At 35.7% G+C, this 23,834-nt stretch overlaps 1 protein-coding gene across 4 annotated transcripts in view; it reads left to right on the forward strand.

Moving 5' to 3' along the window:
- Positions 1 to 23,834, forward strand: part of SLIT2 (slit guidance ligand 2) — a gene marked incomplete at its 5' end in the record, with an annotated part of 257,487 nt that overhangs the window by 156,225 nt on the left and 77,428 nt on the right. For all 4 annotated transcript variants that reach the window (XM_083861312.1, XM_083861313.1, XM_083861314.1 and 1 more), the window contains 4 exons: positions 1,779 to 1,850; positions 5,736 to 5,807; positions 8,518 to 8,681; positions 11,053 to 11,191. In XM_083861312.1, the coding sequence (XP_083717438.1) occupies positions 1,779 to 1,850; positions 5,736 to 5,807; positions 8,518 to 8,681; positions 11,053 to 11,191 (447 nt within the window). The remainder of the gene's footprint in view (positions 1 to 1,778; positions 1,851 to 5,735; positions 5,808 to 8,517; positions 8,682 to 11,052; positions 11,192 to 23,834) is intronic.

Genomic DNA, 23,834 nt, shown 5'->3' on the forward strand with positions numbered 1-23,834 from the left:
CAGCTAAGGATAATAAGATATGGGCAAACATACAGCTCACCCTTTTACAGATTAACCTGCAGACTGCATTAGGCAAATTTGATGGCATTAAAAGATTTTTCCAATTTGTCTGGAAACAATTTCTCTTTTGTATTGTGTCAAGGGTAACATTTCATGCCATTGTAGTAATTTAAATAGCTGTGATAAATTGTTTGGGAGGTTAGAGAATTGTACTGTGTATATATTTTACCTCTTTAAAATAAAAAGGCTATTAGCTTAATTGTTAAATGAAATTCATTACTAAAAATTGAGGAAGCCTTATAAAGTAGACCTAAATATTCCAACACTGCAGCGCTGGTGTTGTAACATTGCACCAAAATGATTAAAGATCATATTCAGCAACTGATAGTTTGCATTTCACTTTCAATACAGAGAAACACAGGCACTGTTACAATTATGAAAATATTTCATTCTCTTGTAGTAGTAATTCAGATGAAACTAGAAGAACTTTATACAAGTTGGTACATTACATTCAGCAGTTGGTGTGATGATTTATTAATAAAGTAAAATATTATCATAGATTCAGAAGACTCATAGAAAATGCTTTAGTAAAAGTATCATTAGCCCTGTTAGCTAATATATAATTGAAGACAGAAGGGCAGAGTTCATTTGTATTTTGTTCATTTTGTTAATTTTCTTAGTATTGTTCACACACATTTGCTCATGTATATTATTTGACACGGACAAGCTACCAGCTTAAAAAAGTTTTTAAAGTGAGGGATTTTTTATCATCTTTGCTTTGCAAGTCATGCCCTGAAATGCACAAGACAATTCAGTATTTATAAGGAAAGCTTTTATCAGTAGAGAAAGTGTGATTTAGTATTTGCATGATTGTTAATTTAAGCAGACATTTTTAATTGGGCGACATGTGCTGTATCAATGCTTTGAATTGGAAAGGTAATAATCATCTTCAGAGAAACTAATCTAAATTTTTCATAACTTAATACTTTGGGATTAATAATGTATGGGATGGATTGCTGAGTTTTATGTCTAGAATTCAAGTGGTCCAATACAACATACTATCTGCATATAATTGCAGACGGCACAAAGTCTGTAGAAAACCATATAGTGAAGGTTACAGCAGAAACACTACTTTAATTTGAAGCAGAACTAAAGGAGCTAAGTAAACAGGTCTGTAAATGCCTGGGACACTGTTATTTCTATGAGTAGACATATTCCAGGAAGTAATTACTCTAAATCCCCCGCGTACCCGGGGGTAACACCTCCCACCTGCTCCAGGCATGCACACACACAGGGAGACCCCCAAAACTGGTGTCTGTCCCTGGTCCCTGCCGTGGCGGGTGGAATTAACATGCAGCTGGGCTGCTCTGATAAATGGATTCTGTTAGGTCACCGAGGGGATGCGTGTGACATTAAGTGATTTACTGTCCTTTACCTTAATGAAATTGTTTCAGCAAGATGACGCTGAGAGCTTTTAATGGATAGCTTTTCTTGATGTAATGAAATTGCATTCCTTTGGCATTTAATATAAGGTGCAGTTATTATTTACTGGAGCTTTCCCAGCGCCGCTGTTTTGCGCAGACAGTTGAGAACAAAAAGGGATTTCTGTGGCAGCGCTCAGGCCGGCGCCGTGCGACAGCCGGGAGCGGACAGCGATGGCCAGAGCCCTTCCCTGCGCCCAGCCTGCCTCGGCCACCCTTTGGGAGGCTTCCCCTGCTCCCCCTGTGCCATGCCAGCACGCCTCTCCCTTACAAATGCCTTCCTAATCTGTTTAACAGGCAACTGGATTACAACCAGATCAGCTGCATTGAGGATGGGGCATTCAGGGCTCTGCGTGACCTGGAAGTGCTGTAAGTATTCCTTGTATCTCTTGCTTGTAGCGAGAGCTCAGTGTCTGGGGAGCACTAATGTAGCAGCTTATCTGCAAGCTGCAGCCTGGTGTCAGGATGGTCTAGTGAAAAGATGTCTTAAAATAATCCACTGCAATGTGCTATAGAATGGTAAGAAGATAGGGAGAGGCATAGATACTCCTTTACTCTCCAAGACAGCCATTAAACATAAAAATAATAAATAAAAGCCATTGGCAGATACTGTAAGAAAAGAATGTATTTCATCTTTTAAAGGGGGAGGGCAGCAGCATTAATAAACCCAATTAATTTTGTATAATTATCCATTACTGTTGATGTGCTGAACATTTTCAGGATTGCTTTTGTTGTATACTCAACAACAATCTGATCTTTCAGATTCAGTGTAAGGGACAATATGCTATATCTGTTTGACAATCTACATGTTTTCAAAGAAGCACTTTCTAGCAAACACTACTGCTATAAGTTAAGATGTTTAGCATGTCCATGTTAATAGTTTCTTTTTAAAACATTTTATTCTCATAAATACATTTGTATGTGTAGGAAAATGTCTTTTTTTGTGTCACTGAAGATTATTATTACAACACTTTTTTGCATACTTTTTTTTTTCACTTTCTTCAAGTGGCTATCAGTGAGGTTAAAGGTAACTAAATTATCATCTGAGAATAGTTACAAAGTGCCTTAGTTCTCAAAGAATCTGAGGCACAGGACACATTCCTGAAATATTTGCTCCTGAAATATTTGTCAGTCAAAATGACACATTTTATTTGGATTCTCTTCATTAAGAAAAGTGAAATAATTTGTGTATCTGGGAGTTGCTCCATGATAATTTGAATCACAGCTGATAAATCACAACTTGAGGAGGGTGAGAATATGGGTTTTATTGTGTTTGGGGTTCTTAGTTGGTTTTTTAAAAATATTCTGAAGAACAGAAGCTTTTCTGGCAATAGATAGTGTCTGCATGTCTGAGAAACCAAAGCATATGTGAGTAGCTGGTGGTAAAAGTTTTTTACTATTAAACGCAATTTGGTTTTACTTACGAGGGAATGAAACTTGCAGCCAAATTTGATATTATTTTTTTATTTTGTAGTGATAGAATAGCAAGCCTATTGTTAACTCCCTGGTATAAAGCCATGTACAATATAGTGTAGGTTCAATACTACATCTAATTGTTTAATTGATGATTAGTTGTCTGTCAGTAAATGTGATGTTTTCTGAGATTTCTATGTTTGGAACTTTATATGTTACAAAATACTTTTTTCAGGGATGGATTAATTTGATTATTTTTGTTGTTTTTGTTTATATGAGCCTTTCTTTACAAGTGCAAGGGTAAATGTTCATTTAAAAAAAATCAAAATTTCTGCATGTTTTAATGCTTGCAATTTTAGTGTTCTTAAAAGGGCATCTTTGAAGTTGAGGTCAGGGGTACAATTTTTGCATTGATTTCAGTGAGTGGAAAAAAGAGGAAAGAAACCTCCAAAATAATAGTCTACTGAAAAGTACATAGGTAGAATTTTTGTGAATGAATATACATAGCCTATTAGCATTGTTCAAATACATGATTAAATGTTTGCTGTCTTGAATTGTGTAATAAAAATTATGTAAAGATTCATGACATTTTAAGAAATTGAGATAGATATTTCAAACACTACTGAAGATTTTGTATCTAATTAAGCTTCCTTTACAATATGGCTTTAAGAATGAAAGCTGTGTAGATGAGACCATACTGTATATGCACTGAGTAGCAAATAAGACTATGTATTTTTTTTTTCATTTGGAGTCAATTATTCTAACTAAGCAGAGAAAGTGGATATTACTTTAAACTTCAAGTTTGAGGTAAAGCTTTTAAACAGATTTTAATCCTGTTTAGTAACAGTTTGAAGTGCTTACCAAAGTAACAAATCTTATATATTGGGAAATAATTGTAGAATTCTAGAGGCTGTTAAAGATACAAAGATACAAAAATAGCCTGAATATTCCTTCCCACGATTTTCTGTGAAGTGTTAGTTCTCCCTTTTTTTTATTGGGAAACAGACTATGGGAAAAAATATAAGGATGACATGTTAAAAAAAGGAAAGTGTCTACAAAATGGAAAAATTCAGTCATCACAGTCTTTGCTATAGTTTATAACACTTAAGTAAAAGTATTGAGCCAAGTTTTTTTAATTACATCTCTGTAATGAAATTAAGAATTTTTTATCATTACAGAGAAATAGCTATAACAATATTGAATTCCATATGTAACCCTTACATCTATTCCTGTATCTAATTTTCTTTACCATGAAAAAATAAATTAATAACTCATATATACAAAATAGCAAGGCAAACATCAGACAGCCAAAACTGGAAATTAAAATATTTGTAGATTTACCTTCTCTTAACAGCTATGGAAATATTGGCTGATTTCCCTTCCCTTCATTGAAAAGATGATTTTAAAATCCTGTAAGAAGTTACGCAGGAAGAACTGTGAGAGCCATCATTTACCATGTGGACGTTGTAAAAAAAAATCTGCCACAATTTACTGACATTAATTCATTAAGACACCTTTTGTGGATGCACCCAGTACACTGGCCATTTTTTTGTTGTTTTATTTTTGCTATGTTTTGAAAAGGGGCACAATTCCTCTATTTAGTTTGTTTGAGGTTTGTTTTTTTCCTTTTTTTTTCTATTATTTGTCTCTCTGTTTATTTATCCCTAAGACCGCACAGGGGAGATTGATTATGCACAGCAAAGGAAAGATTTAGTACATGGAATGAGTAAGCACACAAAGGTAAAATGCTGCACATTGTACCAGTAATTAATTGCTTGGTTAATGTGAAGATATATGGCCTGATCCTGATATATGGTCAGGGTGCTGTGATTGTACCTTTCTGTGTTTCAAGATCAGACAGTACTGAAAAATTTGTTCAAAATAGGTACAAATTACAGTTTGTGCTTAAAAAAACCAAAAGGAAAAGGAAAATACTTTCTTTTTCAAAAGGGAGAAAAGCTTTTTTCAGTGGAGGTTATTATTTATTACTGTTCTAGTTACATAGAGCTCATTATCCTTTCTGCTCAGATGGGTAATCTCTAAGTCAAATCTGTGAATTCTATTGCTTGCTTCCTTTTTTTTAGAGTCAAGCTTGTTTGCATTTTATTTGCAGCCCGAAGACAATATTTAACTGCAAGTTAATTCATAAAGTTTCTGAGTCTTTACAAACTACATGTACTGAGTATAATGGGCCTGTGTAGCCAAGAATTAGCTAAGATTTGTTTCTAGTCACTATCTCAATTTCCCAACACCTTGTCTACAATTTAAATTACTAGTTTGCTAAAGTGTTACAATTCCTGACTCCTGTCATATGGGAAACTCCCCTATTGCTCATCCAGCTCTGGATCATCTATAGTAACCCATTCTGTATAAAACCTAAGCACAGCTCAGAGTTAATATTTTCTAAAATTCTTGGGAAGAAAAATTCAGCTCTTGTGTCATCTGTCAAAAACCACACTCTCAGAAGCTAGAAAGAGAAATCAGTATCCTAGAACTAAGACATTTTCTCCAAGGACACTCTTTTTTTATCTCTTTTTACCTGTTTTTTTTTACTCTTTTAGGATGTCATGTTTGGCTTGAATGCCATAGATGTTATCAATATTGGCATAAGTTCCTTTTGAGTGAATTATAGGCTACTATGATTTATTACTTAGGATTGATAATGATAAAACCATGGAATTTTGTTGGGAATTCAACAGGAAGGAAAAATATAAGTAAAAGCAGGGAATTTTTTTCCAGGTACCGATCCCTAAAAACAGTACACCATGGCTTTCATGCTGTGCCTTTTTTAATTGTGGCAAAACTCTTAGGATGTTAATATGCTTCTTCTTGGCTTTGCAGCACTCTCAACAATAACAACATCACTCGACTATCCGTGGCAAGTTTCAACCATATGCCCAAACTCAGAACATTGTGAGTAGTCCCACTGAAGCTGGCTGCCATTTTTATCAGTCCAATATTTTATTTTTACCTTTAGAACTTTTGTCAGGGATCTATAAATACATATACAAGCAAAGCAAACATAAGCTCAAATAAAAAATATTGATGTCTCATGAGGTTGACGAGCGTGAAGTCTGTGTGTGTGTCTGTGTAAGCTAATTCTGAAAGGTAAACCCAACAAGTGACCCCAAAGCTATACCTGTGGCTCAGGAGATAAAGAAGAAGTTGGATCTTTTTTCATCAAATTTTTTGGGGATATGAAATTATTAAGTCTATAAAAACAATTTCATGGCCTCTGCCCAAATGGGATTTCCATAGCACTGTATTCAGTCACAGAAAAGCTTCACCTTCTAACGAAAAAAAAGATGAGGGCATGGGGAATTCTTCTTACGTGTTACAGCTATATAAAGAAATAAATTGATGTTTTTTGAAAGTCGAAAATTTGTTTTACTTTGAGCTATTAAATGGGTCACATTTCATTTAGGAACTTTGGAGATTATTTGATTGACTGTCAGATGTGATAAATGGAAAATCTTTATGCTTTTATTACTGTACTGCTAGCAGACCTAATTAAACTAAACTGGCTTGCCAACATTCTTTGTAACATAAAATTACAGCATCATCCTGTAGTGCTATTATAATTAAAGTTGTGTCAGCATTTACAATAAGGTCCCCATTTTTAGAGGTTATGACTTTGACAGAGGAACTCTTCAGACTTCTAAAACAAAGCACAGTGAAAAGACCACGTATCTAAGTCACGTGGGCTGGAATTAGGTTTTGGTATATTTTTATTGATTACAAATAAATTTAGATTGTGTTGACTGGCAAAATCAAGTTTAATCCAGTCGCTTTTATACAGATTTTCCAGTGAAGTGGGAATTAAGAATGAAATCTTTATATCAGAGCTCAAGAGTATCTGTTAGTGTTAAAGAATTACTTTTTCATAAAAACTGTCTAGTTTCTTTTACCCATGCTGAGTTGCACAACTGTTCCAAAATCAGTAGGACTATTCACCCAGGTTAACATATGCCTTGTAACTGAAGAAACTTCACACAGGTGAGTAGTTCTGTTGATTTCATAACAGAATTGCAGCTATTCTTGCTTGGAAAAATACAAGAGTACTTAAATAGGGCCGACCATGGGCTTTTGGTCACCTCAGGTAGATTTTTATGATAGAATTTCATTCTGTTCTTTCAGGCTCGAGTCATGAAAATGTGCAATCTGTACTTTTTTTGAACTTTGAAATACAATTTCTATTTTGAACCATAAAATAGAGTTAATCAAATTAGCAATATTTACTTTTTATTTGGTTAGGATATTTAATTTTCTGAAAATATATTTTAGAAACAAAATAAACTGGACACACAGACTCCTGGATTATAGTTATAACATCCATTTGTAGTCAGAATATGCTTGTATAACTGTATTGATTTCAGTGGCATTACTTCTGATTTGTGATGGTCTTCAGTCCTACAGCTGGCCCCAGATCGCACTGAATGAGTGTGCTGCATTGTGAGCTGTATTTGCAAAGCACCCACCCCAGAATTAGTACAGGAAAATATATTTCCTTTAATTTCTAGTCATTTATGGGGGAGAAAGTGTTGGTTAATATTTTAGTTTATGTTGGTTACACATTTCATGTTGCTTTGCAGATTTATTTTCTAATGGATTAGTTAGTCTTTGTCTACATCCTGAATTTCCTGCACTTCCTTTCCAGTTATTTAGTTAGGATTGAGCACATCAGCTAAAAGGGACCAAAATGGTTACAAGTAATAATTTGATTTATAGCTGTGGACATCCTTTTTGGTAGTTTAAGAAAATGTAAGAGCCAGAGAAGAGTAATTTACCTGATTTAGTGAATACATTTGTCTGGTATTCTATCAATGGCAAAGTGCTTTTTGCCACTTGGCAGGGAGCCATGGTCTTGTGTCAGACCACACCAACAAAGAGACAACTTTTTTAATTCCATCATTTGCTTCCATTTGGTCTTTTAATTAATTTCAGGCATTGCTTAAAATGTAGACTTCTAGTAGCCAAAAGCAGCTAATCCCACTTTCTGCTATTAAACAACTAGAGAGGAAATCAGAAAAGAGATGTGAAAGAAGGTGCTTTATATTGAGTTATTACTCTATTTTGTTCAGTAGAAAATGAGTATGACCTGTTAAAGGGATCTTTCAGGCTGTTTCTATAGAGAGTAATAATGGCCAGACCTACAGATATATCTAATTGGAAACAAAATCTTCCATTAACCCTTTATTTCTGGCATTAGAGTATTACCAATCTAGGGCAATTTTCTTGAGATATTTTTCTCTTATTTATGGAGATCTGGACTAAAGAGTCTCATCTCATCTTTCAAGCTATTTTATATTTGCTGATTTCTTTTAGACAAGGGACCGGAAACTACAGAAAAGTTAATTTATTAGGAAGCCTTCTTTTTTCTTCTAGTTAATTAGACCGCAAGTAAAAAGTAATTTTGCAGCTTGTGTAGTTTTATTTATTAACTCGTAACTCCCAGACTTTCAACAAAAGATGTAAAAAACTTAATGGTTGGAGGTTTTATTAATAAATTGGCATAGTTTCTTGGCTGAAGGGAGGGCTGGGCAAACTGGCTGCTTTTTCTGTTTGTTCTTCCTAACGGGGGGTGTTTTGTTGTGTGTTTTGTCCCGTGTCTGGTTCCGCACAGTCGCCTGCACTCCAACAACCTGTACTGTGACTGCCACCTGGCCTGGCTGTCGGACTGGCTGCGGCAGCGCCCGCGCGTCGGGCTCTACACGCAGTGCATGGCGCCCTCGCACCTCCGCGGGCACAACGTGGCCGAGGTGCAGAAGCGTGAATTTGTCTGCAGCGGTAAGAGGAACCACCCAGCCCCTCCTGCCCCAGCCACAGCCGCTGACACCTCAGGGCTGGCTGCTCGGGCTGCATGCTGACTGCTGTGAGCTTCTGCCTGAACCAAGCATGAGCGCTTGTTAAGAAAAACCTAATCGTTTTTATTGGTGTTTGTGGGGGTGCTGGTGTCCTTGCAAATTTTGTGTAAATGTTGCATTCACATAGATTTTTTATAGCCTTCTAAAAGTATAATTGGGGGGGGAGAAACACAAGAAATTATATAAAAGGTGTACTGATTAAGAGCATAAACCCAATAGTAATAAGAATTTTTTTCTGTCTTTTCAAGTATATACTTGTCATTTTCTGACTTTTAAATATTACTCTGAATCCCTAAGTAACTTTCTGAATTTTTATTGTCATGCTTTAATGCATAAGGTTATTTTTTGATGTGAAATTATGAAATGACTAACAGTTCATTACTAATCACATTTTCTCTATTCAATTTTTTTCCTTTATTTGTATCTTCTAGATGAGGAAGAAGGCAAGTTTATCTTTCTTATTTAAATATTTTTACACTCAGATTGAAAATTTGCTGTAAATTTTGTCTACTGTTTCAACTTTTGCCAAGAACATTAAAAACCAGCTGCAATATTGCTGTCTTTTCAGTGGTTCAGCAGGGTTTCTCCTACTGGTTGATTTTCTGCAAACCCCCAAAAGCCTATTGCCAAATATGCCAAAATTTGTACAGATCTAGGTTTCTAAAAGAGTTTTATAGAGAGCGCAATGTTCTGTCCTTATTAAATAGCCTCTGACATCGAAGTGTAAGGCACTGCCATCTTCACACAGAAAATGCTAACAGTATCCTTGCCACTAATTCTGCCTTTATGTACATTAAAAGGGCTCCTAACAAGATCATTTTATATATCTTACATGTAAATGTTATGGCTGCAGAGCCTGAGTGTCAAGAACAGTTTTATAACTTGATCATTATAATGATGATTATTATCATGCAAGGGGAATAACCATGTTTTCTCTCTGTATCACTGTATTTTTGTTCAGTAAAGGTAGGTGAAACATTTCCTTACTGGTAGTATTAAAGGAATAGAGTGTCTTTTTAGACTTCATTATTGTTTGTACTTTAGTAACACAAGCATAAATGTGAAATCCAATTATTGTATTGTAAAATTCTGTCTCATAGAATCCCAGAATGGTTTGGCTTGGAAGAGATCTTAAAGATCATCTTCCAATTTTCCTGCCATGGGCAGGGACACCTTCCACCAGACTAAATTGCACAAAGCCCCATCCAACCTGGCCTCAAAGTCAACTTGGAAAGTTATATGAAGTTTTAATTGAGAACAGCACTGGCTGCAACTTACATTATCAGTGTACCCTTCCCATACTAATATATGACATCAAATATTTTGAGAGAGATCGTAAGTGAAATTGTGATTTCATAGTCAAGAAGTTGTTTCTTTTTTTCTTTGAGAGTATCAAAACAGTCTCTAAATTTTTCTAACTTAATGAAAAAAGAAAGAAAAGGGTGTCGTGCCTTTACCATCCCTTTATGTCTTTCTGTAACATTATGAAACAACTGTAGTGCATTACTTAATTGATAGAAGAATAAGTGCATTCATGTATTATAAAATGTGTGGTCTATCTATTTGCAGGAAAATATAATAAGGTTTTTAATTTCTAAAGCATACCTAAATATGAAATTATTAAGTTTAAACGCAATTAAAATTTTTGGCTTTAACTTACAACAATAAAAAATCAGGGAAGAACTCATGTAAACTAGCCACCTGAGCTAGCAAGAATGGCAGACTGGGGGAGGAGGAAATCTGCTGAGCTAAAACAGAGTGAAAGATGTGAAGTCAAAACTTTTATGTATTTTTGTGTGATTGAATGAAAATGTCTTGAAATGAATAAAACCTCCAAAATTGTCTATAAGCAATATGTAACTGAAGGACCATATTCAAATCAATATTTGCAGAACAGAGCAAAACTGGCAGTTCACATTCAGTGCTCATAGCAAAGTTTATTCATTTCTCTTGACATGCATTTTTTAATACTATGCAGCATTCTGAAAACTAAATAAATCAGTAATTAGCTTTTAATAGCATACAAGAAATAAAAAATGTCGGAGAAATGGATCACAGTCTTCTTAGACGAGATGAGTTTGAATGGCTGTTGCTAAAGAAGTTGAAAAATTTTGTAGTGCTGTCACAATAGTTGAGCCTTTGTCTTTCATCTCTCTGGGTTGTATCAGCATGTTAGTGTTAACTGCATGTATAAATAAATGCTATTTGAAAGTACCGTTAGGCTACAATGTTTATTTTAGTAGTTTTGCCTTAAATTTTTAAGTAAGTGTAAAATGTTGTGCTTTCCTCTCCAGGTCACCAATCCTTTATGGCTCCATCCTGCAGTGTCTTGCACTGCCCTACTGCCTGCACCTGTAGTAACAACATTGTGGACTGCCGTGGGAAAGGCCTTACAGAGATCCCAACAAACCTTCCAGAAACCATTACTGAAATGTGCGTAATCTGACTTTTTTTTTCCCGTTTACTTATAGAAAACATTTTTTCCTATGTATTAGCTTTTGTTATTTGCATAAATTAATGCATTATATAAGGTTGGAATTTGGATATATACCTTCAACCTCAGATACAAAAACAAATATGCAAGTGTATGAAAGCGTTTAAGACCTTTATGCTATATCATGAGTTATTTTTGTATGTGCTACTCATATTCCATGAGTAAACTGCATTCTGAATTGGTTAAAAAAAGTTCACTTGCTCATCTACAAGTGAATGGCTTTTCACTGCAGACTCTAAAGCCTGTTGCCTTCAGAGTCACTTTCTGTGCTGGTTTTGGCTGAGATAGGCTTAATTTTCTTCATAGTTGCCAGTATGAGACCATGTTTTGAATTTGAAAATAGTGGTGATAAACCAGAAATATTTTCGGTACTGCTGACACAGTACTGAGCACACTGAACCAAGGCCTTTTCTGCTCCTCATCCAACTCCACCAGAGAAGGCTGGAGAGGAAAATGAGTGGGGAGAGGACCCAGCTGGGACAGCTGACCCAGCTGAGCTAAGGGATATTCCATACCATGTGGCATCATGCTCAGTACGTACAGCTGGGGGAAGAACAAGAACAATGAGAGGTTCAGAATGATGGTGTTTGTCTTCCCAAGTCACTGTTACATGTCACAGAGCCCTGATCTCCTGGAGATGCTTGAACACCTTCCTGCACTTGGGAAGTGGTGAATGAACTCTGTGCTTTGCTTTGTTTTTTTTGCATGCAGCTTCTGGTTTGCCTGTTAAACTGTCTTTGTCTTAGCCCATGAGTTTTTGCAGTTTTAACCTTCTGATTCTTTCCCCCATCCTATTGTGGGGGCAGTGAGTGAGTAGCTTTGTGAGGTTTAGTTGCCAGTTCAGGTTAAACTGTGCCACTCACCTTCAGTCACTTTATTCATCAGACTTCCTACTAGAGAGCTGTATTTTAGCATGAAAGATCAGCAATACATACCAACCAATGATAAGTGTTCTGCTTAAAGCAGTATCCTCAGAGGGTAACCTGAAAAGGCAAAAGTAAAATGTACTCAGTTGTGTTAATACCACCTACCTTTGTAGAACATGGACACTGGTAGTGTCCCATGATATGTCACACACAAAGTACTACCAAGCCCTGACTGCAGGGCAGAGTCATAGCCAGGGTGCTGTAGGGTGCACAGTCTCCAAAAGCAGTGTGGCTGAGAGGTTGTGTGAGCACAGTAGGAAAGTTACTGCTGCAATGTCATCTCTGCAGGTGAGCAACAAGAGCAAAAGGTGAGCTTACTGCCAAGATAGACAGGGGCACAGCAACGTGAACATCTCTTTTTTTTCTGGGATCAGCAGTGGCAGTGTTTTGGAAGGGATTTGGAAGTTCCCTTCAGGGAAATAGTGGGAAAGTAGCTGTGATGGCCACCTGGTAAGTGAGGACTGACTAGAAGTAAATGAGTCAGAGAAAATATTAAGAATAAAAAGATTTTCAGTATTTTGATGATACAAGATTATCTTGAATGTTTAAAACTAGGGCACCACAATGAGATTTTAATTGGCTTGTTGATATCTGACCTGTGGTTTCGAACATTACAGAGTGGAACTACTGTGGTTTCTTCTTAGGATGTGAATAATAATCACATTTGTCAGTTCATAATTACTGTTGTTAATACTGACCTGCTTGACCCTACATGATCCAATACAGTCATTCAGCTGTATAATACAAACACTTCTACCTTTCACCACTCTCAGAAAAATCCCTCCACTTGCAAATAAAGTGAGTCTCATAAAATCCATTCACAGGGGCCAGGAAGGCTGCATGGAACAGTATTCTTTTTTTAGTGAGCTGTATACCAAAGTTTTTACTTGCATAAGTATAGAGCACATAGAGGAAAAAATTCTGCAAGAAAGAAGTAGGGAATACATGTCAAATCACTATATTTCTGGTGCTAACCACTCTAGATTTCAGAAACTGAAGTTTCCACTATATTTTTCTTAGATATGTAAGAAATGCTGTTGATTTTTAAGCATGGAATGTTCTTCAGCAGTTTATTCTCCTGAAGAGTATAACTAATCACATAATAAAACCTTCAGTATTTGGCTGAGAATTTAACAGATTGCAAACTGATGCTCAATGTTTCCTGCTAGGCTAGACATCATTCAGTGTCCAGAGTGAGGTTTTTTTCTCATTCTGAGATCTATAATCGATTAAAATACAATGATATATGTGTGCTTATATACATATGTACAGTGTATATAGTTCATACTGATACAGTGTAAACTATCTGTTTATTTGTATCCAGTTCATAGGTTCTGGCTAAATAAAATGCAGATCACAGTATTTTGCTCAGGAGGTGTAAGAGGAGATAGAACATTAGAAAATAAAATTTTTGTAGTAATTTTGTATTAAACAGATGCACACCAATGAATGTTGGTGTGGTGACAGATTTTCAGTGATAGATTTTGAGTCAATGTTTTGATAGATTTCTGAAGAATACAATACAAGATATGATTTGAACCATTAGTTCAAGGCTGACCTTATAGAGAGAATAACACTTTCCTGTTGAGTGAAAGGTAAGGAGAGAAATGAAGGCAGGAAGGAAGAAAGGAAATGCTCTGAGACTGAGGGATAAACTGAGTGGAAGAATTAGAGTAAAATATCGTGTATTTGCTTAGAATCACAGGATTGTTTCTGCTTCCTTGTCAATATGTTGAGGAGTTAAAGTTTTGACAAATGCATTTTGCTGGTTATATGGAGAAAGCTTTATGCTATACTTATTGTTTTAATGTGAGAAAAAAAATTAGTGATAGTTGTCTTATGATTCTTAATGGATGGGAGGTGTATTTAGCTTTGTATCATCAAAGAGAATGAGAGAGAGAAGAGGTTGGAAAATGAGTGGTTTATGGAGTTAGAAAGGTTTTACCAATAAAGAGGTGAGGGAAGTCTGAGCTGATCAAACCAGCACTCTACCCTGGCCAGTGGCCCATATCAGTTGTCCCTAAAGAATATTTTGGAAACAGAAATGTACAACTTCAGAAATAAAATACCAGTAGCACAAATATTTTCTTCACTCCCAATAAGTGTTGGGGTTGCTCTGAAACTTGAAAATTTGCAAAGCTTTTGGGGAAAAAAGGTTTTCCTTTAAATATCCAATCTGCTTTAAACCCTACTATGTTTACATTCTTCGTGTTTAGATAATAAATTTTGGGGGAGGGAATTGTGCTCAAACTCTTCCAGTTTAAAATACAGTTTTTTAAAGTTTCATTATTGTTCCTTTGTCTTTGTAGACAGGAGAAAGATGCAGTCACATACATAATTTGCTCTTTCACCTTCTATTTTGCATGCCATCTTCATTTGTCTCTTCTCTCAACTAATGTTCCAACACCATTCAATATTTTTGGATGACAAAATTTCCCATGTCTTAACTAATCTCATCATATTTATCTGAATTACTTGTTTTGTAACTTTTTTTCATCTTCAATGACCAGCATTGAATACAATATTCCAGGTGACAGTGAATCATCAGGTTTTTATTAACAGAATTTTAGTTTTCTTTCATTTGCCTTTTGCAACCTGATAATCTCTTGCGTTATTTAACTGCCAGTACATGTTGCACCATGTTTTAACTTGAACTAGCCCTGCAGAGTCCTAGGCCTTTTTTTCCTGGCTGTTATGATTTTGTCAGTAACAAGAAGTTGGCAAATGTAATCCTATTATCGCATCCATAGACATTTCTAACACTGAATCAGGCTGTATGTCACGTTTTAAAGCTGGTCTGTGAAAGACTTCAGTCTTCTCTGCTTTCAACTAAATTTAACTTGCAGGAAGATTGTGACATTCCAGTATTGTTATCATACAATAAGTGTTTTAAAGCTTCATTTTTTAAAGAAGTCCTCTGCAACTGTTGCTTATAGCAACCCCTTGAGATTAGATTGAAAAGAGTGATTGTGTCCCACAAAATAAGCTGTTTTTTCACTTATTTCTTAGTTGATCATGTTGTCAGTTTGCCAAGATGGTTGCTGACAGTAAACACTTGAAGAGATGAGCCCATGCTGTCAGGGCAGCATTAGGAGTGCTGGGGAGCTGCTGAGCACGAGGCAGAGGGTGCAGTGGGCGCTGCATTTCCACCATCAGTGCAGTCCTCACACACACACACACACACACACACACACACACACGGCTTCATTACCTCAATCACCCTGTAAGCACATGCTTTGGCAGGAGCTCCCCAGTTCTCAGCGAGAGGGGGAAAGAGAAATGTGCTGGCTCCCTGTTGTTTTCTGAAGGATGTATAGGCTTTAACAGCCAAATTATTGTTTATTTGCTCATCTTTCTAATACTATCAGATTCCTGTGCGCACTGCAAGAAAATTAGCTTTGTACTTCTTATTTACCTGCACCAAATATTGTCCAGTCTTTTCAGTACCTTTCCTTTTTTTCCCAATCTTTTTCTGCATTTTCATTTGAACACTTCCTGTTTTCTTGATAGAGACATTAGAAAAATCCACAATACTTTCAAATTCCCTTACTCTGAACATTTTTCTCTGCCCCCTGTTTATGAGCTGCGTTTGAGGAATCCAGTGCTGAGTACCACCAGCCTATCATATTGTGCTTCAGCAACTTCATGGTACACAAGCATCTCTGGTGCTTACATCTTTCTTTTGTCTTTTCTTTATTGTATCTCATATAAATAATGTTTTCCTGTGAAGCTAACATTAAACTTTATTGTCAACCCTCCTTTATAGAGGTGTTTAAAATCTGACAATTTATTTTTGTGAGATTTTTTTTCTCCACCCATTTCTACCTCTTACTTATTTGTTCTTATATGGAGAGCAGGTTATTTTTAATAAGAATATAATCCATACTTACTTTTAAAAAATCTATAATTCTATTTTTTTTCTTGAGGCTCTTTTGAAGTTTGTCTTGAAGACATGCTCATGGTTTTGTGAGTGTTTTTCCAAGTTCTCTGTCCATTGCTACTGTTCTTTCTCTCCATGGAAACCTTGACCTCAATCAACTCCTCAGTACCCTATGAAACACTGATTTCTTAATTTTGTTTGAAAAAAAATATTGTGTGATCTGTTTCTGCACAAGAATACTTTGAATTCATTACCTTGTCAGTCTGTTTGGGACAATGCTGTATAAAACCAAGCAATATTAATAATGTTGTTTTCTCTATCCTTTTGACAAATATAATGAAATCACAGGTTTAAAGTGTATATCCCATGTTGACAATTGTATGTTTTGGGTTTTTTTGTTTTCTTTTTTTTCCCCTAGGGGTTTGATAAATTAACTTGCATCTAAATAGTGGGTTAAAAAAGGACCTTTTAAATGAAATATTGGATTTCTTAAGTATTATACATAGGCAGTTTCCATTGAGTAAAATTGTGCATGTGGAAGCTCTGAGTTAGCTCTCTGTGGAAAGGTGCAAGAAAAGACTTTCTGTTTAGTCTAATACAGGTGTTGTGGCTTTACATTGTTTTGATAGCTCTACAATAATCTTGGAATGCTGTTTTAAGGCATTAGGAACTGTCTTCTCAGGCTGATGGCTACTGCCTCTGTAGCAGAGCTGGCAAGGAGAGCGTGTGCTTGCTCTGCACTGCAGCCTCTCTGTCTCTGAGTTCGGTGTGAGAGCCTAAACCACTGAGAAATGTAGTTAGCACTGGAAGCTGAAGTGGTTGAGGAATAAGCAGGCAGGAGTGATGGTGGGAGCAGGAGAAGGCAGGCCCAGTTGCCAAAATGCTGTTTCATCCCAGTGTAGTTGGATTTACTGGTGGCTGGCAGGGTGCTGCTGAGCCGATTTTGTCATACTCTCTGTCTGACTTCTCAATTGGTGCAGAAGTCAGTTGGCTGAAAGCAGCAATTCCCGCTGCACCAAGGCAGTCAGCAGGCAGGGTATTGTCTGCCAAGTGCCTCTTGGGAAGATGCCTTCAGAAACAGGACTGCTTATCTCCAAGTAGCTGCCAGTGAAAATGGAAGGAGAATAAAACCTGTGGTGTCCTCTATTTTTCCCTTCTGTTTGATTAAGCTTGGAGCAAAATTAAGTACTCAGCATCTCAGTAAATGTAATTCTTAATCTGTATTGAATTAGTACAATTGTGTCTGGACCAGTTACACCCTTTCTCCAAAATTAATCCCCACTTTATTACCTAAAGTTACAGACAGCCAAATAATACCTAAAATTTCTTTTCAGGATTTATCCAATCAAAGTGATAATATTTGAGAAAGAAACAACTCATATTCCATAAATATTAAAAAAAATTTTGGTTGAGCACCAGAACTCCTCCAGCGCACCTATGAATTCTACAGAAAGCAGAAAAATTAAAAGGGTGTGCAGATATGTGTCTGCCTTTGGTTCAAATGAATAGATTTCATACCATGAGTAACCTGCAGGAAACATTTTGGGAACCTAAAAAATTAAGTCTAACTCATAGACCTGTTATTTTAATGTCTTATTGTAACATTGTAAGGCAAAATACAGTGCCCATAAATAACATGAGTACTCTTTCAACTTTAGTTGTTTAGTATACCTTACTTTAGCCTTTTTTCATCAACTTAAGCAAAGCATGATACATTGTACATTCATTCACCTCAAACATCATCCTTTGAGTTGGTTTAGATTTTTTTTTTAGGCCTCTCTCCTTCTACAGAATTTTTTAGGGGATGGCCTTTCATTGGCATGTTCAATCTGTTATATTTAACCAACCTAAGTGGCCTCACGCACCTAGTGCTTTCTTCCTTTGTCATGCAGTTCATATATTAAAGGCATTAAATGTCATTAAGGTTCAAAACTATTACTTTAATTCCTGCTAGAAATTATAGCCTTTCTAATGGCAGTAGCATTTATCAGCCTCTATGCCAGCATTCCTTCCACATTTTAGATTTTCATCACTGTTAATCTCTTTTTGCTTGATTTACTTTCAGGATTCACCTTCTGAAAATTCTTTGAGAATGATCGGCAGAAGTAATTCTGGTTCCCTTCAAATAGAGATTTTTTTTTGGCACGTGTTCAAACAGACTGTGAGAAACGCTACAAATAGCAACCCAGCAGCAATTCAATTAATTGTACTGGTACCTTATCCCAGAATGGTGTGACAGGCCCTTATTTCAAAAGAGGCAAAAAAGCCATTAATGAGCTAGACCTACCTTCATGAAATGCTGCTCTTATATTCTTCTGATTTTCTTTTCTCTTCCATGGTTTGAACCTGTCAAAGTTGTTCCAAAACTTCTTTCCTTACTGTAATAATATGCATAAATGAAAATAAGTAGAATCGCAGTGTTTCTTAGGATTGGCAGAGGGGGAAGCGAGGGAAGGAGTACCTAAACTGATGACCATAAATTTGTACAAATGATGATTATTTAATCAAAAAGAGCACAGAATTAAATTGAATATTCCTTCACTTATATATAATATATATATATACACACACACACACACACACACATATATATATATATATATATATATATATATATATATATATATAAAATAACCAAAGGAAGGACTTAATTAAATTCTTCTTCTTCTTTTTCAGAAGGAGAGTAGTCACTACAATGGCATTTGGGGGAGGAGGGAGGTTTGCTGGAGGGAAGAATGACTGGAGGATTGCCACTGTTAAATAAGGAACAGTTGTACAGATAATTCTGGTCTTTGTAACAGGCAGAAAAGACCCTAAACCACATAGTATGTGAAAAGAAAAAAATATATATAGGAGTGAGGAATTTTTACAGTTCACCTTCACAATCCAGTGTACTGAAAAGCCCTAGACTTCTTATTACTATGGCCTTCAGAATAAAGATTTTATTTTGTGTGAATGGAGCTTTATAATGTTTGAAAGCCAAAATTAGAAATTGTATAGTGGTTTCATGATATTTACATTTTCCATGAGTTTCCTAATTTTTTCCTCAGTCTCATCTTATCTTACTATCCTGATTTCTGGCTATCATTCTTCATGTTTTCATCTTCCCATCTGATTCTTTCTTATGCTTCATTTTCGTAAGTGGTGATTAATGATTGTGTGTTATGCCAAGCACTCAAGTGTGTCTTTGTGAGCTGTGTTTGAAATTAAGCAGGATTAAAAGCTCCTGAGATTGCTTTTCACAGTAACACTCAGATTATATTAAAGGAGAAGGGAGAAAAAAGGAAGTGAAAGGAGAAAAAGAAGAGGAAAAGAGGGAAAAGGAAATGAGATCTGACAGAACTGATTTTGACAGATGGACTTAACCAAGATAAAGTGGTCTGATCACACTGCAGACACTGGGGAAGTGCTTTGCATACATGAGATACATGAGGAGTTTTATTTGAGTACTGTGACCATAGAGGCATGGTAAATTTTCAGTGAAATCTAGAGCTTTTGCTTCTGTTTTGACTAAAACTTAATGCATTTTTATGTCCAAAATCTTATATCAAATAATAATAGTACATAATCTTCAGATGTAATATTGTTAGTTATAATGTATTGTTTACATGCTTATTCATTAGAATTCCTAAGAGGAGGCTTTACATATGAAGGAGGACCAGAAAGGTTCCTAATGAAACAGAAATATCTGCTGTAAAATAGCAGACATGAAAATAAAATTATAGTATCAGTATACACTGTGACTGAAATTTTCCATGTTCTGCAGCACCTAATTTTAAAAAAGTCCTTGGCCCTGTTTGGTTGGCTAAATATTGCAAATAAGGCCATAAACATGGAAAATCTTTTCATGAAAATAAACATGATACTGTATTATAATTTTCCTAGAAAAGTTTTACTGTTTGCCACTTTATGACCCCTGTCTCTTCATCTGTGTGTCAACGATGCAATTCTCTTGCTGTGCTTTTTTGTGGTCTTGGGAGGGTCATTATTTCTTAGTTAAAGCAGTGTTTATGTCCACTGCAATATATGGCAACTGATTTGTGTGCTTAATCAAAAATTTAGAAATTTGCTAAAATTTAAACATCTTTTATATGATATATGCATATAATCACAGAATAACTACATGTAAATAATCAAAAATGCATTATCCATAAGGCAGTGTATTGAATAAATGTGAAACAAACTAAAATGAGGTGAAAAAATCTGTTGAGGTATTAACTTCTTCACCTTCATGTATTTAATTTACCAATGCAGATTCCCCTGAATTATCTGTAACTCATCTTTGGTATTCCTACCTTAATATTTCTTGGGCAAAACTTAAACCGTATTCCGTTTAAATGCTTCAAAAATAGATGATTTTGCTACTTGGATAGCTAATCCTGCCTGCTTAACAAACACAAGATAAATGATTTGTCATGCTCTTACTCAAATATCTTCCTAATCTGAAAATTACTGTAAATCATGTGGCTTTATGCTTTTTGGAAATGAAAAAAACCAGCTTTTTCCTTTGACTTGTCAGATGTTTTTGTACATATAACGTCTAATCTGTTCTTTATTAGCCTGTGTTCTGTGCTGCCATTGTTCACGTCTTTGGCTTTCTTCATGCCCTTGTGCGCTATCTTGAAAACTAATTAAATTCAGACAACAGGATAATTTCAAGAGTCAAGAGAACATAAAGACACAGAACAAAACAACCAGACAAGAAACATATGGAAGCAGTGCTGGTTTCCAGAAACTAGCAATAGGTACTGGCCAGCATGAACACCATTCCACCTCTCGGGGTTTTATGCAGTTTTTTCGTGGGTGTTAAGTAGAAGAGGCACCTTGATGGACCTCTCTGATGCTGCCAAGGGAAAGAAAATAACTCAAGCATGGAATAAATGAATATTTTATACAGCATGAAGGGAAGCTGGAGAAGGCCCATGTCACTTTTCCAGAAAAACCCTCGTAGATTTCTGACAGCCGTGACATACTCCAAAAGTGTTGTTAATCTTAGATTTTATTTTCACACATGGCTCTTCACTGCTGATTACTTTTCCTCAGCAATTATGTAAGTGAAGTAATTTAAAAAGAAACTATGGATACTGACTTTTCTGTATTTTGTGTTTTGTCACCATTCAAATATTTCTTCATCAATTAAATTTTTAAATATATAGTAAAATAAGCAACCACATATTCTCAGTTAAAAAGCTTTTTTAGTTTTGTTGCAATTGTTAGTGTAAGACCACATATTATTTAGCAGGTAGTGAGGACTCCTGTCACCCTGTTGGTCTCACACAATGGGGGGATTTCTGCTCTTTTACAACAGCTGGGCAGATCCCTGCTTGTGATGAGCCAAGAGTGTAGCAGGATTGCATCTATTTTTTTTGGAATTTAAAACACTTATCTGACTTTCTGAACAGCTTGACTAGTTGTGGTGGTATAAGAACTCTCATCAAAAACGGGGTAATTAGAGAGACTAACTTGTCTCTGGGTGACTCAGAAGCCAAAGTACTAAGCAAATGATTGTTTAACAGGTGGTCTATTTTGCTACAACCTGAACCTACAACAATGGAGGAATGTCAAGCCCATCATCATTAGTGATGCTCTAGAGTTCAGAGCATGAGATGGCCCTTTCTGTAATGAAATGCAGGTTTGAGACTTGCTTTTGAATAAATGTGATGAATTGTCTAATAGCTTTAAAACTGCAATTCCTATTACTTTCTTGATGTAATGCAGACTAAGGAGTTGTCTGTCATTTAAAACCAATCCCCTGAGGAAATATTTGATAGAACAATTAGACTAGATGTTAACAGTTTGGCAAGCTTTAGGGCAACATTGACAGTGATTCTTTATATACAAATATTTAGAAAACTGTCAAACAGATTTATTAATACACAGACTTAGAGCCTGAAAGTAAGAAATGCAAGTAATGTAATCATTCAAAATACATCTTTTGTTTTGTTAGATGTGGATGATATCACAGCTTTCAACACAATTCTGCTGCTAAGGCTAGAAGTGACAGTTAGTGAATTTAAGTACTCTAGAGGTGCGGTTCTGGAGAGACAAAAACGGTGCTTTGTTTAATAGCCTCAAGAATTCCTCTAGCAAGGGCAATCATTACTGTTTCCTTATTTTAAAAACAAAAAAAGAAACCTCAAAATCTGGCAGATGTTGCATGTGATGAGAGATTGGCTGTATTGGCTGTGTATTGCAGTTCTTCAGATTCAGGACCTGTACTCAATTCCATCACTGAAATCTATTTTTTGGGTTTTTTGACAGATGTTTTTGCCATTTACTTTAAAAGCAGATGGGGAAAATGCAAAGAAGAGCTGTCAATTTTATTACCGTGTATAATCAGCATCTGTGCAATATATCAGACTCATTTCACAGCTTACACTTTCTGTCTGTAGTAAAATTCTTTTGGGATTTCTTGACAGCTTTCTTGAAAGACTTTTTGTAAATTAGGAGATACTGGAATTAAAAATGTAGATTAATTAACTGCTAAAGCCACTACTCTGTCATCCAAATTTACTTAATCAAGATGTTATATTATGATTGTTTAATTATAAAATATATGATTAATTTGCTCCTCCATATTCAAATTCGCATTTTCTTAAGCAAGATGTTTTGGTTTATTTTATTTTAGTATTACAAAATGCTTTTTATACATCTCCAATCTCTTTACATGCATTTAGGTGCAGCACATCTCTTTTTTACCATTCTCTACTGAGAGGGCTTAGTATCTTGTATCCCGTCTGCATGATTTAAAGCAAAAAAGATTCTGTAGAGAACAGGGTGTTCTCCATTCTCAGTCTGCCCTCTTTCCTGGTGCAGCAATCGTTCACAGAAATGACTTTTTATAGTGGGAAAATAAGCTAGTTTAAAAGTGTCAGTATAAATAAGCGTGTTGTCTGTCTCTGTAAGTGCGGAAGTAGTAATCAGTAATGGTGTGCTGCAGGCTTATGGTACAGAACAGCATCCTCCTGGAAAGTGTCAAGTGATTTACATGTCACAGGGCTCTCTGGGGACTGTGTGGGAAGAATCTGTCTACTGGCTGGGGACCTACTTTGATTTGATTTGATTAGGTTGGAAGTCACAACTGCAGAAGCACCTTTATTTCTTAGAATAGTAAGTGGTTGTACATTACAGTGTCTGCAGTGATAAGCAGAGGGGAAAAATTTCCAAAGAGAAATGTTCACAGTACATTTCCTAGATAGGAGAGATTAGGGAATAGTCTTCAAAAACAGTTTCAGCTAGTTTGGACAGCATTAAAAGACAGTAAAACACTTATGTATTGATGCAGGACTTCTTTGAAGTGAAACACTAAAAAGAGATGGAGACTAAATATTAAAAGCATTAATTAGCATTTGTGTGGCGGTGGGCAGGGTACTTTTTTTTCATGGGGCAGTGCAAGCTTTGATGAAGAGTGTACTTAACCATCTTCCTCCATTATCTTAGCTTATTAAAAATGCTGCTAAAATTGACTGTGACTTTTGAAAAAGAAACCACCAAGGCACTGTTTATGATACATAGATGTTCATTTATAAGAAAAAAATACTTTTGGAATGACTTTGAAAGTTGTTGTTGTTGTGAACAAAATTTAATACAAATTTCATGGAAAAATACTGACTCAAGTTTTTTGTGGTTTTTTGAGGGTTTTTTTGTTGTTTTTTTTTTTTTGTTCTTTGGTGATATAATAATACTTCTGGCCAAGTCATTTGCAAGCACTTAATGGCTGGTTTTTAAAGTAATTGATAACTACAACCCATCCTATTTCAGATTTAAAAATATTTC

This window comes from Zosterops lateralis, assembly GCF_965231275.1.
Source record: "Zosterops lateralis genome assembly, chromosome: 5".
NCBI lineage: Eukaryota > Metazoa > Chordata > Aves > Passeriformes > Zosteropidae > Zosterops > Zosterops lateralis.